Source organism: Tyto alba, unplaced genomic scaffold, assembly GCF_018691265.1.
Source record: "Tyto alba isolate M040663 unplaced genomic scaffold, T.alba_DEE_v4.0 Super-Scaffold_21, whole genome shotgun sequence".
Taxonomy (NCBI): Eukaryota; Metazoa; Chordata; class Aves; order Strigiformes; family Tytonidae; genus Tyto; species Tyto alba.
Genome location: NW_024881295.1, coordinates 19,539,185 through 19,557,268, shown reverse-complemented (window position 1 = coordinate 19,557,268; position 18,084 = coordinate 19,539,185). Strand labels below are relative to the sequence as shown.

The 18,084-nt window shown below is 39.5% G+C and overlaps 2 protein-coding genes across 3 annotated transcripts in view; both read left to right on the top strand.

Moving 5' to 3' along the window:
- Positions 1-3,962, top strand: part of FAM180A (family with sequence similarity 180 member A) — a 28,258-nt gene extending 24,296 nt beyond the window's left edge. The window contains exons 2-3 of the mRNA XM_009962742.3: positions 42-142; positions 1,126-3,962. Of these exons, the coding sequence (XP_009961044.1) occupies positions 42-142; positions 1,126-1,479 (455 nt within the window). The 3' untranslated portion in view covers positions 1,480-3,962. The remainder of the gene's footprint in view (positions 1-41; positions 143-1,125) is intronic.
- Positions 3,963-5,683: 1,721 nt separating this feature from the next.
- Positions 5,684-18,084, top strand: part of SLC13A4 (solute carrier family 13 member 4) — a 28,123-nt gene continuing 15,722 nt past the window's right edge. For both annotated transcript variants that reach the window (XM_042795532.1, XM_042795531.1), the window contains exons 1-5: positions 5,684-6,308; positions 12,427-12,555; positions 15,136-15,272; positions 15,822-16,003; positions 16,772-16,826. In XM_042795532.1, the coding sequence (XP_042651466.1) occupies positions 6,210-6,308; positions 12,427-12,555; positions 15,136-15,272; positions 15,822-16,003; positions 16,772-16,826 (602 nt within the window). In that variant the 5' untranslated portion in view covers positions 5,684-6,209. The remainder of the gene's footprint in view (positions 6,309-12,426; positions 12,556-15,135; positions 15,273-15,821; positions 16,004-16,771; positions 16,827-18,084) is intronic.

The following is an 18,084-nucleotide window of genomic DNA, read 5'->3' as shown; positions in this document are numbered from 1 at the left end:
GCCACCCTATGGAAACTCTCTTTCCCATTATTATTTTCCAGCTATGCTTTTCCCAGCTGCTCAGCGAGTCAAGCGGAACTCAGCTGCCTTCCTCAGCCCAGTGCTCCAAAATTCCCTGGAAGATGTGGTCCTGCTCTATGAGGTTCAGTATATGGAAGCAGATGGTACCTTAAGCCCTAACCAAGGCTGCGGTTACTGTCCATGCTGCGGTTATCCATTATCTGTCTTTATGTCACTTTTACTCATCCCAGCAACAAACCCATTGCTGACAATGTAGCAGCTCACCAGAAGGGAGGGAGCAGATATATATATGACAAACTCGCCTCTCTCAGCACTTAAGCAGGCAGCAGTTGCCTGCAGTATCTTAAATGTGTGTTCTAGCTCACTGACAGGCAAAGTGAAAACCAGAGCAAATGTCTTTCCGCTGAAATCAAATGTGTTCCAGGACAGTTACGTGTTAACAACACAATGCATTTAAACTCTTTGGTCTAAGTCTCAGTCCCAAATTATTTGTTCAAATTAAAACCACAAGTCCTAGTCATTGCAAAGTGATCCCAAAGTCATGAGAGTTTCACTACAAAACGTTTCAGGTCCCCTCTTTTACAGCAGTGGAGACTGCAGATGTAATGCAGTCTGGATCGGTGTTATATGGTTAGCTAAGGGAAAGTGGCCCACCTGAAGATGTGCGTGGGTCAAATCTATCTATCCCGCACCCTGAGAAACTGAGATTGGATGTCCAAACAGGGGACATGGGCTGGGAAGCCCTTGCTGGGCTCTCTAACACAGTTAGGCCACCACTGCTGTCCCTGGCAGGGTAAATGGCCTTTCCCAGCTGTGCTGCTGTCTCCTTCTCTCTAATCCCCATGGGGCACCAGCACCAACCCATACCCGTTTTGGACAACAGAAGACTACGTGCCTTCTCTAATTTTCCCAGGTAGGTAACACAGGAGTCCAACGTTTTCAGAGAGACCTTCTGGTCTGCCCCACCTCCAGTCAGGGCAGTGAGAGTTTTTTCTCCATTTGATCTAGAGTGAAGACCTAGGGACAGGTTTTTAATTCGCATTTACTGTGCCTAGAGTCTCTTGGAGAAGATAAATAGCTTTCTGTGTTCTGATTTTGTACCAGTTTCTTTTAGCTGAGCTTGACATTGACAAAGGCCAGAGGATCTCCATCAAAGATGAGGAGCTTGCTTCACTGAGAAAGGCTGCTGAGTTTGACACCATCTGCAATGAGATTATCCCCAAGAGCATCACAGAGATCCGCAGGCTGAGTAGCAGGCTGTCTTCCTATCCAAGGGCCCTCAAGAAAGAAGACTTTGAAAGGACTGTGCTGACCATGGTCTACACGGCCTACAGGGCTGCTCAGTCCATGGGGCACCAGAAAGACACTTGGACTGAATCCTTTGTCAATCTTTACAAAGCCCTGAAGCATGACTTGATGTTCTCATACAATAAAGAGCCATCACAGTGGGAGACTTGATGCAATGGCAACTCAGCCACCTCTTCTGGTTGATACAGGACACATGTAGCACGTCCACCACTTTATCCTGTAACGAGTAATAGCCTGCTTCATGAAAGATTATTTGTTTTCTAGCTCCCTCTTGTGGAATCCACTTTATAGTTCCATGTTAAATGGGGAAAAATGTTATCTTCAGTCCTGGGAATTTGATTTTTGTGATGGCTTGGAGGCACACTCTGTGACAGGCAGAGAAGGGAGTCTGGTGTACACCCCAGACAGACATGACTTTGTTTCATCCAGGGGGTTTTCTATAGGCAATACATAAGTATACTGTGCTTATGCTCACATGCCTATGTGTATGTACTGGAGAATGCTGCTTTCCTAGCTGGGGAAACAAGTTCACATTTTAGCTGCCTAGTAAAAGGATATTATAAAGATATGCAAAGGCCCTGTGTGACAGGAAGAGGTTTTATAATTGTCAGCCTTTAGAAATTATGCCACATTTTATTAATTCCAAATATTTTTGTAAATAAGTACTGTCTGATTCACTTCATTTGGCTGAGACAGTTTTTAATTGCAATAGCATTTGCAGATGACAAAGGGCATTATGAACACCAGCAGCAAACAATGCCTGTGCACATATTCCCAGTTTCCTAGAGCCACGCTTCCAAACAGTCTGCAATGATTCTTTCATTATTTGCACATGACTTTGCTTTTGCTCCTTGTTTTTTGAAGGCAACATGGATTTGTCCTCAGCAGAGTCAAAAACAAGACAAAGGTCCTGTTTAATTTAACAGTGACACGTTTTTCCTGATTCTATCACTTGAACGTAGGTCATCTAAACCCATGCTTCAGAATCCCCCTGAGGCAAGGGAGGAAGGTGCATTAAAACGTAACTGGTGCTGAATTTAGCAGTGTGGCTCATTTTTGATGGTAAATTATATATTCACTTGTGTATATGTGTGTGTATGTTCATGCATGCATGTGCACGTAAGTGCTGAGTACGTGGAAGAATCCTAAATTTTTCAGTCAGGGAACAGTTGTATCTGACCACTTAGCAGACAAAGGCCATTCACCAATCTGGTGGTGGGAATTATGAATTTGGGAGCAATGGAAAAGCAGTACTTGTTTACAACAAAAACTGTTTGTAGAAACAGTGGATCTGATTATTATAAACTGCAAAAAAAACCATGGACAGAAAAGGAACAGAAAAAGGAGGTACATCAGACAGATGACTAGCAATGAAAAAAACCGACTCTTCTAAAACAAATCCTCTAATATTTGTGAACAAGTTATACAAACTGTTTCTCTAGTGATATTAGAGGTGCTTCTACTTCCAGAGCACAGAAAAATAGCTGAACATTTATTTCATCCTTTCATATCAGCACTCGCTCTCTATTTCCATAATGTCTTAAGGCGACAGGCCCAGATCAAAAATCCCTGAGGCTGTAAAAGAGAGTTAAGGATTTCAGCTCCAGTTCTGACTCACGTTTAACTGCTTTTGCATCACTTGAGCAAAAGGAATGAACTCTTTTGCATCCCTTAATAGGGATACTCCAAGGACTGGAGCTAAAAAAATCCATCCAGCACCACCTTGTTGCAGCAAACAGCAAACAGTGCAAGCAGTCAGAGCACACTGGGTTTAGCAATCACGTATGGGAATGTGGAACCACAGCAACCTTAGGGGCAGGCTGGCAGTGGAATAAGCAGCTGGGCAAAGGGCTTACAAAAGACATTCAGCCTTGTTTCTCCCAGCAGTTTCTTTACGTGTATGCATGAGTGTGCGTGTTTGTTTTTCAGATGCACGTGTGTGTAGGCGCACTTTTATACCTGAAGATCTTAGCTGGCCATCTTAAAGCTTGGCTGACACATGGCAAAGGAAACTGAAAGCCTCAAGCACAAAGCTATGAGTCACGAGCATCTCTGTCTCCTCTACTTGTTCACACAGCTCAGCGCCCACAAAGCAGCCTTGCGCTACAGGCCACATGCTCTTTAGGCCTTCAGCATTAACACTGACGATCTGTTTGTGTTTTCTTCCCACACCGTGCATTATAAACACATGGAGGGGAAATGCCATGAGTGCACTCCTGCCTTTCCAGCTCTGCTTCTTGGCTCCCTGAAGCACCACTTGCCGGAAGAGCCTGGAACCAGGGCAATTCATAAATCCCTTACAGCCAGTGACCCCAAGTCTGCAAAGATAAACAAGGAAGAGCGCTATAGCAAGATTAATTGCTTGCAGTCGTCATGCAGAGAAATATCTCTCAGCCACTCTCCTCACCCCACAACAGGACTGTCCAGCAGTCAGAGTTTACTCGTCAGTAAGTATCCCATAGAAAAGAATTACAGATAATTTTGAATATCTGATCATTCCCTATGACATACATATCTTACTGTACCTTACAAGTTGGTAATTGAAATCTTTATCTCTTCAACAGAAAATAAAGTTTTTCTGAGTTTGTTTCCCTCCTCCCATTACTATGTGTAGTGTAGGAAAAACTTTTATTCCTTGGGAATATGCTTGGACTGCCCAGGTTAATTTAACAGAGATTATCAATGTAATAATAAAAATATGCTACATAAAAATAATTGGGTTTGCATTGTATTGATTTCAACAGCATATTTACTATTTAGCAACTTGCAGCTTGAGTCATTGGTTATCTTGGACTGCAAAACTCTTCACGGGAGCAATGACACAGGGGAGAAGAAGGAACAGCCCTTCTTCCCTCTGACAAGCAGGAGGAGGCAATAAATAGGACTGAGAGTGCCTCCTTTTTCCAGAGTTCAAGTGGGAAGGAGCACTCTGCCTTAGGGCAGCTCTTTGGGTTTATGACAGCTTCCCTCTGTCAGTATTGCTTAAGATGCAGGTGTAGGTTGTCTGCTCCCTAGCTCAGTTTACATCTCATCACTTCAGACTGAGTCACATTTATAAACAGTCCTTCTCTCACAGGGTAAAGGGCAATTGCCTCTAAATGGCAACATTTATCCACACTTTGACCTTACAGATCATTAAAAAATGAAATAAAGCATAGATTTATTATAAAAACATTTTTTTTTTTTTTTTTTTTTTTTAGTATTTTAGACATTCTTTTAGTTTCTCTGAAGAAACTGACAAAACAGATATAAATTTCCTGGCTGTACTGGCCAACCCAAAATCTTCACATTAACTACATTTTTGCTTCCAGAATCAATTGGTAAATTTGCCTGAAGGGTCTCAACGTTCTCTTGCTTGATGGAAGTTGCAAGGTATAGAAATGTTACACAGTCTTAGATGCAATTATTAATTTCAGGAAGAATTCACCCTGCACTTCCAACTCATCTTCAGGTTTGCCTTTGCCAATTCTCCAGGACTCAGTGTCACAGGGACATGGCAGTTCAGTCTGGGGAGCTCAGTTTGTTTCTGATTAGCAGAGTGTGGGGAGATGACAGGCAGGCAAGGTTTGGGAGCATGGAAAATCCTAAGTGTGCGGCTTGCTATGAGACACGGGGCAAATGGATGTCCATTTGCAGGTCATGCATGCATCCAGCCAGTGGATCCGGTCCTAAAGCTCCAGTACTTTCTGCCCCCCCCCCCCCCCCAAAAAAAAAAAGCATTAATAATGACAGAGATGTAGAAATGCACTGGAAGACTAGAGCAGAAAGCCTAAAATTTCTCAATTTGAGTCTGAATCCTACGGTCACCGAGGGCACATGAATCAGGACAAAGACCAGCCTGTGCCTTATGAATAAGTGACCTTCAGGGATCAGGATGGGCATGAAAGGCAAAAGACTCTGTTTACAAAATAATGATTATTTATTTATCATCAGTACTAGGAACTTGAAACAATAGCAAACTCTTCAGCAACTTGAAAAAGGTCTTTTTTTAACAGTTGTGTGCATGTCAGAAAGAGGAGACTGCTGTTTTTCTCAAATGTTGTGACTGGGTTTTGAATAATGGGTGGAACAACTACTACCTTCTACAGTCCTCATTGGTGAATTAGAGTTGCATGAAACTTTTTAACAAGTTTTTTATCTTAAGACCAAGTATAATCTGTGTTGGAATTGCTGCCCTGTGAATTCCAAACTCTAAGGCAAAAGTAGGGTAAAGGTCGATGCAAAGTAGAAGCCAAAACTATAAGAAAGAGACAAAATCTGGAAGACCTGCAGATGATTTTTGTTTGTTCGTTTTTTTGTTCCTTTTTTAAGAATGAATACCTGCAATTTTGCTTATGTTCAGTGAACAATAAATTGTAGGTTTTAATAATTTTCCAGCAGGACAGAAACCTGCATTTGAGACATTCAGACTATCAAACAGGAGGAAAAGCATCAGCCCAAAACATATCTCGCCTGGTTTATGAAAACAAGAATTACATTGCTAGATGATGGAAGAAAAAAACTTTCCAAAACATGGGGATGAAGATGCAACACGCCTACACCTGTGATTCTGAAATTAAAAGAAAAATTGTCAAAAGATCACTATGCTTCAACTTGTAAATCTCTGCATGTTATGGTGTGATAATAATTTGGATGTGCTGGTGAGCCCTACCTAAACTGAAAGTCTTTTTAATTGAAAAATCTTTTCAGAACAACAGATTGAAGAATAAATAAATTAAGAAAGCTCTTTTAGGTGACTGGGTGGGGATAGGAAATGAGGCAGTGAGAGACCTTTTGTGAAAATCCAGACACAGCTGAAGGAAAACGTGGAGTGAAAGTTGGAACATCTGAGGCTGGGGAAGAAACCCAAGAAGAAAAAAGCCACCAGAAAGTAAAAGAGTATGGCAGTGATGAAGGAGATTCTCCGATCCAGAACCCTCTTGCTTGTCATTCTCATTCCACTGCTGCTGCTTCCTCTGCCACTTTTATACCCCAGCAGTGTAAGTACATTTTCATTTTCTTCTTACCATCGCCTTTGAGTGCAGTAGGTAGTCATGCTGGGTAAGTCTGCAGTGTGCAAAAAGAAAGACAAAGACCTAAATAAGCATAGCTCTTAGAAAAATCAAGGACTCGAATTTGAAGGACTGGGGCAGTCACTGAGAAGTCATCACAGTAAGAACCAGAGTTGCCTTGAGTAATGTCACAAGCAGAGCTGAAGAACCAGATGAAGCTAGTGAAGCACTACTTTAGAGCAGAAATATTGTATCTCTTCTTTTTCTACAATAATGTGTGTGTGGAAAGGGAACCAGAACAAACATATCCATAAAATTTTCTTTAAGAAGAGGTCTTTAAAAAGAATACTTTAGTTTCTTTAGTTTTTAGTAATAAATATGCATGGACGGACTTTCAATTTAGTGTGGGTTTATAGGATAGCAATTCAAATGAGGCAGGAGCTAGAACTCACAGACATGTAGGACCATGCATAGCATTTATTACACTAAAGCAGGTGGAGGTACCTCTACTGAAACATTGCATCTCTGTCTGTGACTAATAAATGATGGTTCAGAGACATACACGGTACAAAGGAGGGAATAGTCTGTGCTTAACACACAGACGAGGGAATGGGAGTGAATACAGCTGTGTTCCTGACAGTGTTTTGGAGATAGAGTACCCTTGGCCATGTGATTAACTCCTGTCTATACACATATCTGCAGTCGTAAACCATAAAATGGCTATCTTTTCCTACCTTATAGAGATGACGATGTTTAACTTACCAAAATTTGCAATGCATTAAAAATTCTGCAGCTGGTGCTTCCATAGTCCTAGGCATAAATCTGGCCAAAATTGTGCAGTAATTTCCATTCTTTCCTCTACCCTTCTAATGGTTAATTCTTCCTTCTAGCACCAGAGAAATTATGAATACTACTACTTTATCAAATAGAAATGCAAAGGATTAGAAAATGTACAGCAGTTTTCAAAAATCAAACTCTAGTATTTTGTTTGGAAAGAAAAACAGGATTCATAGAAAGGAAATGTTCCTACCCCACTGAACTGTATGTTGCCCTTTGAAAGAGTTTTCCTGCTCTGAACTTCAGAGTATATCTCAACTGTCCTCGTATGGAAGTTTTCAAACTTCTTTCCCAAGAGAGGGAATGAATGACAGACGATCATGCTCTTCTTCGGAGAACAGCAGGGCTCATCATTTCACAGAGGCTTGTTTTAGAAAAGGGTTTAATCTCCCCCAGTGTCACCAGAAGGGCAACACAAGAACAGATACTCACTGACATGCCCATATGGCACTGTAACTGCTCCATACTCTATGTCCCTTGAGAATCTCTCCTAGGAAACATGAGATTCACTGCACTAAAATTTGTCATTCATGTTTTCTCCCTACTGGATTCAGAGGCACAGGATGCAATAAGGAAAGTCTTTAATAACCAAGGGAATGGTAATAGCATCATACGGGTGCTGAAACAGAAGTTCACTGACAGTTTTGTTGCAAGTAATTGCTATTACACAGTACAAGCTCCTCTGCACTATTACTCTGCATCTCCTGGTATTGCTTTACTGCAAAGTGATAAGAAGAGCCATCAGATGATGTTTTACATCCACTTTATATATACATGAATGACCACAGATGTATAGTATATAAGTATAGCTGTGAATCTGACCCAGAGTTGGACAAATGTTTGTAATGTTATTAAGAAAACACCTACACCAAATAAACTCAGTTGACAATACACTATTCAAGTGGTTTAGTCTAGTAGTTACTTTGTTACAACCCACTGACTATGATTACTTCTTAAACCTGAAGATTAAATTTGTAGCCTGCTGACTTACTTATATTTCCATTTATCAGAAAATTATATTCGTTTTCTGTCTGTCTTACAGAGATCAGTATTACCAGGTGGTTTACATTTGCATTTCTGCAGGGAATCAGCTTGCAGCTTCTTTGATGATATCAGAACAACTCTGGAAATGTCAAAGGAGCATTACATGTGTAGTGGCAAGAGCGATCAAAGGGAGCATGAGGACTCAGAACTGTTTGTAGCTACAGCTTATGGGAATAATGTCCACAACTCTTTTTCTATTATTTTGTGACAAGAAATGGTTGGGTTAAAAAAAAAAAAAACAAACCCAACAAAAAAACAACTGAGAAAATTTGCTTGAATTCTTCCCTTTCCAAAATTTATATCTGACCTATGACTTGTATAGCAGGTTTAGGACACATATGAGTGCCTTTCAGGTCATGACACATACAGAAAAAAACATTGTGTACTTTACAAACTCTGGTTCTTTTTCATTCTGTCCTTGTTTCCCTCATTGTTAACAGTGACATGGGAGCATTTTTGCTCTTTTTTTTTCATCTTTATCCATCTTTTTTTCATAAAGCCACCAGTGATATCATAAAGCACACTGCATAAATTCTGTCAGCTGTGGGCAGGGTCTGCTATGACCACTGATCCTGTGGCCACACTGAGCTCAATCAAGGACACGTGGATGACTCCTCAAAAGTCAGCAGGAGTTGCTGTACATTGTGAGACCTGCAGCGTCAGGTGAGGTGGAAACTCTGATGTACCAAATCAGCAGCATGGACCCTAAAGCACAGAATAGGCTCTGAACAGCCACAGGTGGTATATATTTTCATTCACCTTTGTTTTTATTTACACAAGCTGAAGGGAGAGTATTATAGTGTGATCCCATCAACTCAAAGATGGTAGTCCGGAGGCTTGACTGCCTCTTCCTTGCACAGCTTACCCATGTGCCTGCATGCAAGATATGCAATGAACATCCTTAAGTGAGCAAGTCTCCAACACAGAGTTTATTATTCTTTTTAATTACTCTGAGATTCACAGGTGTTTTAGTTACAAAAGTTTTATACAAGACCCTGATTGTGGAATTTTTAGTCATGGTTTCCTTTCAGCTCCTCTTTTCTTTTCCCCTAAGGGACTGACTGAAGATAGGTGGTAGTCCCTCCAACCATCACATGTTTTCCTATTCCCTGCTTCGAGCCCTGAAGTGGGTTCAATAGTAGTTTTCATCTGTACAACAGGAAGTGCGAAGGGTGAAACAATTAAAATTATGCAGCACTACTTCAGCCCAGTACTTACTAAATCTGGTAACCATTAATTAAATATATAAATTCAGTTCAATTAAATAGAAGAGCTTAATATAGTTTCTCTTGGAAATGAGCTGGTTTAAAGCACTGAGAAAATAAGGTTGCTAGACAAGCTGATTAAGTTTTTAGTGGAGATTATCAAACTTGGCTTTCCTAGTACTTGCCACCCAGTTTTATACCATTTAAAAATGTGCTTTATTTTAGTTTTGTTTGTAAAGTGATTACAGTCTAGTGCATGGGAAACAGAAAGACTCAGTGCCTATCCCAGCTAGGTTTTGATAGAGATGCAACTTCCCTTTGTCCTATTCCATTTCCACTGTCAGTCTAGTTTATTGCTGCACACAAAGGAGCAATAGAAAATAACAATCTGTGCTCAAAGACATTAAAGAGAAGTATATTTTTGGAGTGAGAGGATAGCTTGGAATAAGGTTAGGATGAAATTAATTTTATTAATTTTGGCAAAACGTATCTCTTGGATCTTACATCTGCAGTGCTTTAAAATAAAAATCAATGCTTTTTTCATTAAAAGGCATTATTCTCCTCAGACAACTGCTGGATGTCATACAGAGCCCATAGCAGTTTTTTAGCAGAAACTAATGAGTTACAAAGTAAAAAATGTGTCAAATAGTCACTAGGTCACAAAAATGACCCTATGTTCTGCTCTCTGTGGAATATTAACCATGAAGTATAATGCAGTTAAAGGTAACTGAGGAGCAAGTGGCTAATGTTTATGAACCAATCCGTCAGCTCGGTGACTCTCATCTAAAATAGATTTGTCTTTGTAGTAGAGATTACTAAAAATCTCTAATGCATGTCTCCTCACTTTTTAAATTATTTCCAGTTTTAAGTCAAAATTATTTGTTTGTTTTTTCACTGAGTGATCATTTGAAGTTGTCACAAACTGAACACCAGTCTTTGGAGTTTCAAACAGAATAGCAATTGCATTTTCTAAAACGCATGCTTCATAATCCATGAATACCTTAGTATTTCTTACTAGTTTTTCTTAAAAAACCCCTCTGATCTCATCCATTCTAAGCCAACCTATCCTAGCCTCTCTTACAATGTCTTCTTGATAGCAATGAAGTTACAACTGCAATACAATCTTCTATTGTAATGTTTTGCTAAAGGACCTGATCATAGAGGACTAGTGAAACCAGTACTGGAGAGCTTAAAACCTAAACAAGGTACTCTTCTATAATAGTTAAGGAAGAGAAACAAATATGCACATTTCTGTGTGGTTCAGAGTACTTGTCCACCCATAAAGGAACAATCCATAGCTAAATCTCTCCAATAGCCTTTTTTGTAATCTCTAAAGTAATTGGAGCTTATCTGATTCAAGGAAATTATTTTTCCTGATAACCTTATTTCAGTTATTTTGGTGGCCCTGCTGACTTGAATCAGAACTGCTCATTGTTATACTTTTCTGAAATAGGAGTCAGAGCAAGGTCTGTCAGTTAATTTAAATTCAAGCTTCTGAGTAAGCTTGGTTGAAATTTTTAAGCAAGTAAAGGAAATTGCACATAGCAATCTATCTTAACTTTTTCTCTGGGTGCTGTTCTACCTGCTATTACTATAAGCTCTACTAAAAAGAGGAACAGCTGATCGTGGCTCTTTGTTAGCGTTAATGTAGAAAGGATATGTATAAACATGAATTTAAATACAAGCTATTGATTCATTCCACTGAACCCATAGCCCTGTATAGTCTTACTTTAGACCTTGTTCACAAAACTGATCGTAAAAATAATGAAGTGTAATACACACTCACTGATTTACACAAGGATCTGTGGGAATTGCTTGCATGACTTCTTGAAAGCTGCTAAATTTGGGAGTCATCCAGTCAGGAAACAAAAGTAATGAAATTTTATTTTAACACACGCAAAGAACATTTGTGAACAGTGAATTTTCTAAATAATAGTCATTGTGAGCTGTGAATCCATAAGGCTCGATAAATTCATGTGGAACATCCAGTGAATAATGAACAGGCAGATTTATAGATGCTGTAAATCAGTGCAGACCTACTAGCTTCCATAGAACTGTCAGTTAGACCCAGTACAGGAGCTGGCTTTAAATTTGAGAAAGGAAAGGAAAAACAAATTCCTGAGGGCAATTACTGTAATTATTAGCAGGAAATATCCCCAGGTTTCTAAGCATAACAAACTGAGCCTAAGGAGAATTCCACCGAATGCCATGAATAAAGACATATCTATCTGAAAAAATGGACCAGAAGACTTCCATGGAGTAGCTGTATTTTCCTGTAAAAATATTCAGCAGATAGCACCTCTCTCCATCATATATCAGCCCTCCGTGAATGCTCAACACAATGCTGTTGTGGCTTTCTCTCCCAGAACTTTGGACAGCAGCAAATTTGTTTGATTAACTCTGTTAACCCATTGCTGCTAAGCCCTTCATGTCTGTGGTCTTCTTCCAAGGGTCTGTAGAAATTAGCTGAGAAAATAAAGTCAACTGACAGTAAATGTAGGTTTGCCCACGGTTTAAAACAAGCAGTCTTTCAGAGTATTTCCCAGAAGAGCCACAGTGTAGCTTTATCCATGCTATAGCAAATGTGAAGGTTCTCATCTGCTCCTGGTAACTATGGGTTCCTGTTCTTGTCCAATATTGGAGAGAAAGCCATGTAGAAACACTAGCTCCACAGGCCCAATCTGAAGACTCATAGTTGAACGCTTGGTGATTATTAGATTATGGAAATCAAACAAATCTGTAAATGCATTTGGAACCATTGTTTTGCTCATAAATGAGTTTATCCCAATGTTTTGCCCTAGCTTATGTGCGAAACCTTTCATTTGCATCACCTTCTGGAACTGGCCTTTTATGTGATAGCCGAGATTTCACACCCAAACAGCTGCACTTGAGGAGGTCTTTATGCACTCCTTGTTGAGTTTTTAAAGTCCAGGCACCTGCAGTCTGATGAGTCTTATGAACATGTTCACAGTTTCCACAGCAGGGCAGTGACACGTAACCTCTTTGTTTTCTCCCTACAGGAAGCCTCATGTGCCTACGTGCTGATCGTGACGGCTGTATACTGGGTTTCTGAAGCGGTACCTCTTGGTGCAGCAGCCTTAGTTCCTGCTTTCCTATACCCACTTTTTGGAGTCATGAAGTCCAGTGAGGTCAGAGCAGTGTGCATCTTTTTATCATTTAATAGTCTTACTCTCAGTGAATTACTTGAATAAAACTGATCTTAGTGGGCTAGCAAGACTAAGAGGTACGGGAGGAAGAAGTGTACATCTTCTAATGTATAACTTGGGCTGACCAGCTCTTTGTTTTACCGAAGATAGATTTAGGAAAGCTTATATTAGCCAAAAGGGCTGCCAAAACAATTCCCAAAACCGATTGCATCAAAGGATCCCACCTTTCCCCTCCTCCAAAACCACATAAACAGCAGTCATGGGATAAACTGTAAAATTTCCTTCAATTATATTTATTATAGATGATGTATAAGGCAAGAGGCTACATATTCTAAAACCAGTTACCATTTACTGTACAAGATTAGATAATTTTGTTATCCAGGTGAATGCTTAGTCCTTTTTCCAAGTCGTAACCTTAGTGCTGCCTTGTAGCCTTGAGTTCTCAGGCAAAGAAATAGCTGTACAAAAAAGTTTCTATGATCAGTTCTGAATTTGCTTACTTGAGGTTTTTTTGAATGTTACTTTCTTTCATGATATGCCAAGAATTTCATTTGTTTTCATCTACAGCTTATTTTCCCTTCTCTCTCTTTTTTTGGGGGTGGGGTGACATCACACTTAATTTACAAATACTAGAAATACAGATAAGAACACAGAAGAATATATAGCAACTATAAAATTGTTGAATTTCTATCACAGTCTAGCACTGGACATACCCATAAATGGATGGAGTCAAGCATGAACCAAGAGTTTTATGACTTGTCTTATTCCTCCCAGTGGTGCAAAAACAGCGTAATATAATCAGATACATTTCCATACTGACACAGTTAAATATTTTCAGGATCTTTTATCCTAACATAAAGGTAAAGTAATTACACATTTGTATTATAAAATTCTGCAGCATATTGCAGAAGGAAAATTTAAGGGTGGCTTGACAGAAATTCAATGTAATACCAAATTAAATGGCAGTGAGACTACTGCAGAGAAATGTATTATTTGTTTTAGGAACAGAAACAAACCCTTATATTTTAAAATAAACAACTCTGTTGATGCTGCAGTATTTCCAGTCTGCTGTTCTGGAGTGCCAAAGAAACCCAGGGCTCTTGCCTAGCAATTTAAGCTGCAAATAACTCACAGGGGCTTAAGAACATGAGCCAGTGTGTCATATATGTGTATGTGTGTACTAATAAGAATATTAGTATTCACTTGTTTCTCCAAAATGACTGTGAAAGGAATAAAGGAAAACAACAGATTCTTTGTGCTGCTGGCTTGATGGATTCCTTTCATTAAGTTAAAGATCTTTTTTTAACAAAGTAGCAGGAAAATAAAGTAAGTTAACGAGAAAGAAACTAGTGGAAGAAAGCCAAAAAAGTGATATTTAAAAGTTCTGGCACACAACTATAATGGCCAAGTCTATTTGGGTCACCACTGGGATTTGTTAAATACATATAATTAAATACTTGCTGCAGCTTTCACAAAATGACATTAGTGTCATTCTTGTACTTTTGTGAAGGAGTGTCAGTATAACTGAGGACAATGGAAAAAATACCGCTTCTACTGATTTTAATTGTTTTAAAATGCTGGCGTCTACATTTGGTTAGAGGAATAGTTTTAAACTGAAGAAACGATGTTTTTGGAAAAATATTCCAGCAACAGCTTGGGAAGAATTGCATCAGAATGAAATAAAAAATTTAGCTAGTCTCTAACCTAAGCATCTGTTTGTAACTTTTATTTTCTCACATTTTGTTTGCTTTCACATGAGAGAGAAAATGTATTGGTTTGCTTCATTTGTTATTTTTTTGCAGTCACTTCACAGAACATTTCCTCATATTTTAGCAAGCACGACATTCAAGGATGCTGATTTGGAGGACCATGTATGGTCTCTGAGTTTTTTCCTGAGCCAGCTGATGATTTTTGCTCATGTCCTTTAAATTAAAGTTCTCTTTTTTGAAACTTTGCACTATTTTTCTGATACAATGGAGATGGATTTCCATTGTGAAAAGTTCTGGCACAGGGTTTGTGGATCATCAGAGCAATATCCCAACCCTTCTCTATGGATTCAGAGGGCACGTCCCAAAGGACATTTTTCTGAAACTGTAGGTTCTAGGGATGTCACATTTTGTCCAACACTTGAAAAAGACATAAGAAACACAAACAAGAGAGACAATGACACCTCCAGAATGAAAAAGGAGATGAAGCACATGAATAATCTGCTTTCAGTGCAGAGGTTTGTCTGTGGCTGTTTCAGCCTGTGCCTAGCTGAGTATGACTAACTGCAGGCAGTGAACATCCTGCTCAAAGAAGAGAAATTTCTCTCGATCTCTTCAAAGTTGAGATAACCTACTAACAAGTGGGTATAGAGCCTTGTTATTTGTAAACACAGCATGAAAGAGATTGAAGAGAGCATTTTGATTTATGAATTATTCACTTTTTCCAGCTCCCTGTCATTCTTCCTCTAGGGGAAAAAACCCCACAATACCATATTTCTTCTCATTTCGCATGCTCTCTGTGTAGGGTAGATACTGCTTTTTTTAACTGACTGTTTCCCCCTTGCCCTTAATGCAGGTGGCTGCTGAATATTTCAAGAACACAACTTTGCTCCTCATGGGTGTGATTTGTGTGGCAGCTTCTGTAGAAAAGTGGAATCTCCACAAGCGGATCGCCCTGCGTATGGTCATGATGGCTGGAGCAAAGCCAGGCATGTGAGTGAACCCTTGACTTTGGGGTAATTTGAGGTTGGCAGCAGCAGCTTGAAAGAACAAATAACAACTTCGACTTTCCCATCCCTGGACAAAAGCTAGCTCGATTTGATGTTCTTTCTCTTACCCACCTTCCCTTTCAGAGTTTGAAAGCTTACAGATGTTCTCATCCTCTTTCTGCCACCTTCTATTCCTTGGCTTGTTGCCCCTTTGCTTTCTATTTTTTACTGATACTGATTTTAGTCTCTCTGTTCCTTCTTTGCCTGTTGCAAACACAAAAGAATGCTTAAATCCTGGATATTATGAAAATCTCTGTTTCTCATGTCACATGCTGATTTCCATGTGAGGCAGCAAATGGCTTCCAACGATACATTATCTTCTGACAGTTCCCAGCACAAGGCAGCATTTTATCTGCACATGGCGTGATATTTTGGTGCTCACAAAAATAAAAGACCCTATATACTTATCAGTTGACTAATGAAAATGTTAGGCAAGGAGACCTTTAATATTTCTGAAATTGCCTCAAGGTGATTTCCCTGTGCTGTACTCCAGGTTGCTTCTTTGCTTTATGTGTTGCACCACGGTGCTCTCCATGTGGCTTTCCAACACATCCACCACAGCCATGGTGATGCCAATCGTGGAGGCAGTGCTCCAGGAGTTAGTGAATGCTGAGGAGGAGCACGAGGTCATCAGTACTGCAGGAAGCACCATTACTGAAGAAAAGGAGCCAATAGGTATTTGTCAATATTGGTCATTCTTTTCTCATTTGTTTATCAGTGACCAGACTCATTGATACACATAATTCGAACTCTATTGAGGTCAGAGCTCTCTGATTTGTACTGCCAAAGAAGCTTGTCTATACTCTTTATACTCTGATATTTCTTTAAAGAAATTAAAGAAAGTTTCAAGATTTAATAGGAGAATTAGAATTGGGAAACTATTTATGTTAAATTCGGTCATATACTGGAGTTTGTGTGTCATAAACTCCTAAGTCATAGGATTTTACAAGGTTGGAAGCAAACCTCTGAGAAGCAAGTCAAAGAAACGTAGAAGAGGCCCGAAAGTGTGCTCTGTGACAATCCCACGTTTTCCCATTCTACTCCTGACCTTCCAGGCTGCCCAGGTCAGAACAGGTGCCACAAAAAAAAAAAAAAAAAAAAAAAACAACAAAAACTCAAATAAGAGCTCTAAGGTTAATTTTGTTCATTCCTTCCCAGAAAGAAAGGATTTTGGAAGAAAAAAAAAATTATTTTCTTTCAATTCACAGGTTCCAGGTGATGTCATCTAACCTTGCCTATCCCGTGTAGGTATGATAGTCTTTTAATTGCCAGAGGCACATGATGGGGACAATATGACACAATGAAATCCTGCATCAGGGTCACAGAGCACTTGAGGGTTCGGACAAGCTTTTGTTTGCAGTAGTTTCTCCATGTTCAGTGGCGTGGCCCAGGGGCTCAGAGCAGTTCTTACCCCAAGGGCTGCTTTCTCTTCCTCTGTTGCAGGTCTCAGCGAAAAGCACGGCCAACCTTCACTGGAGCTTATCTTCATCAATGAGGAGTAAGAATGAACCCTGTCCATCACGACTGGAGATTTGAGCCCTACACAGGTTGCAATGAGATGAACCCAGGATTAGAGCCAGGAAGGGCAACCAGAAGCTTACAAGAAGCTTACATGTTTCAGATGTGACTGACAAGAAAGGCTTATATGAGAAATGGGATTAATCTAATAGTCTGGATCTCACACAAGTTTCCCAGTATTAATTTATTTTTTTAACACTATGGCCATTTTAGAGAGAAGGAAACTGTTTCTCAGGGTTTGAAAAATATTCTTTTGAAGTCTGTGTTTGTGCTGTATAAGAAAGTGCTGTCCAGAGAGTTTTATTTCTGTTCCCCTGAAGGAACAGTGATGGAGAGGATCCAAGCACAGTATGGAGTGCCCACCATACATATCCAGAGGGAAGATACTTACAGAAGATTCCTGAGGAAAATCTGAACTGGCAAGAGCATTCAAGGCAGGGGGAGAGACATGGAAGGAGAGGGAACCAAGAACATCCCTCCTCCCCCACAAAAAACCTGTAAAATATTTATTTAAATATAGACAAAGTCTTTCAGAAGTTTGAAACACTAACAGTTTAGTGTTAGTGTGAGGCCTTTAACTAGGTCTCTATTTGGGGTAAAATCTAGTGAGGTAAAAAGGGAAATCAAGGAAAGGACTAATTTCTTTGTCAAATTATCAATTTAACCTGTATTTCAAGATACACAAGAGAATATACAAAGTTATTGTCCTAAAACTGTTATAGGCAGATCCTGAGAAGCATCTTAGAAGGTGTGAAAATAAATTGCATAGTCTGTTCTTGAGCTCCTTCTATATTGTTCACAAGTGTTCAGAATAAAAGAGAAATAAGTTTTTGTTACACCCTTAAAAATTTACTTTGAAACAAACATTATCATACAAACAGCACGTGTTGATGACTTGCAAGATCTAAATAGTTTTCTCATTAGTCTGGGGACTAATGAGTTCTCCAATATTCCCTCTGTTATCTCATTTTATCCCAGCCATATTTTCTGTGCAGCATATAATCAAATTTTCAGTTTGGCCTTGTGCCATTAATCCCTTTAAGCCCTACAGAAGAGTATGCGTGAGATTTTTCGTATCAGAACTACTATTAAAGTAGCATTGCCTGAAAAAGAGCTTGAAAATTTGTGAGAAAAGTAGCACATCTTATGGAATTAAATTTGTTTTCAATGTCAAAGCAAAAGTTCAGTCAACTGCTTGCATGGTCCGCATGCTGCACAGGACAGATTTTAGTGAAGGC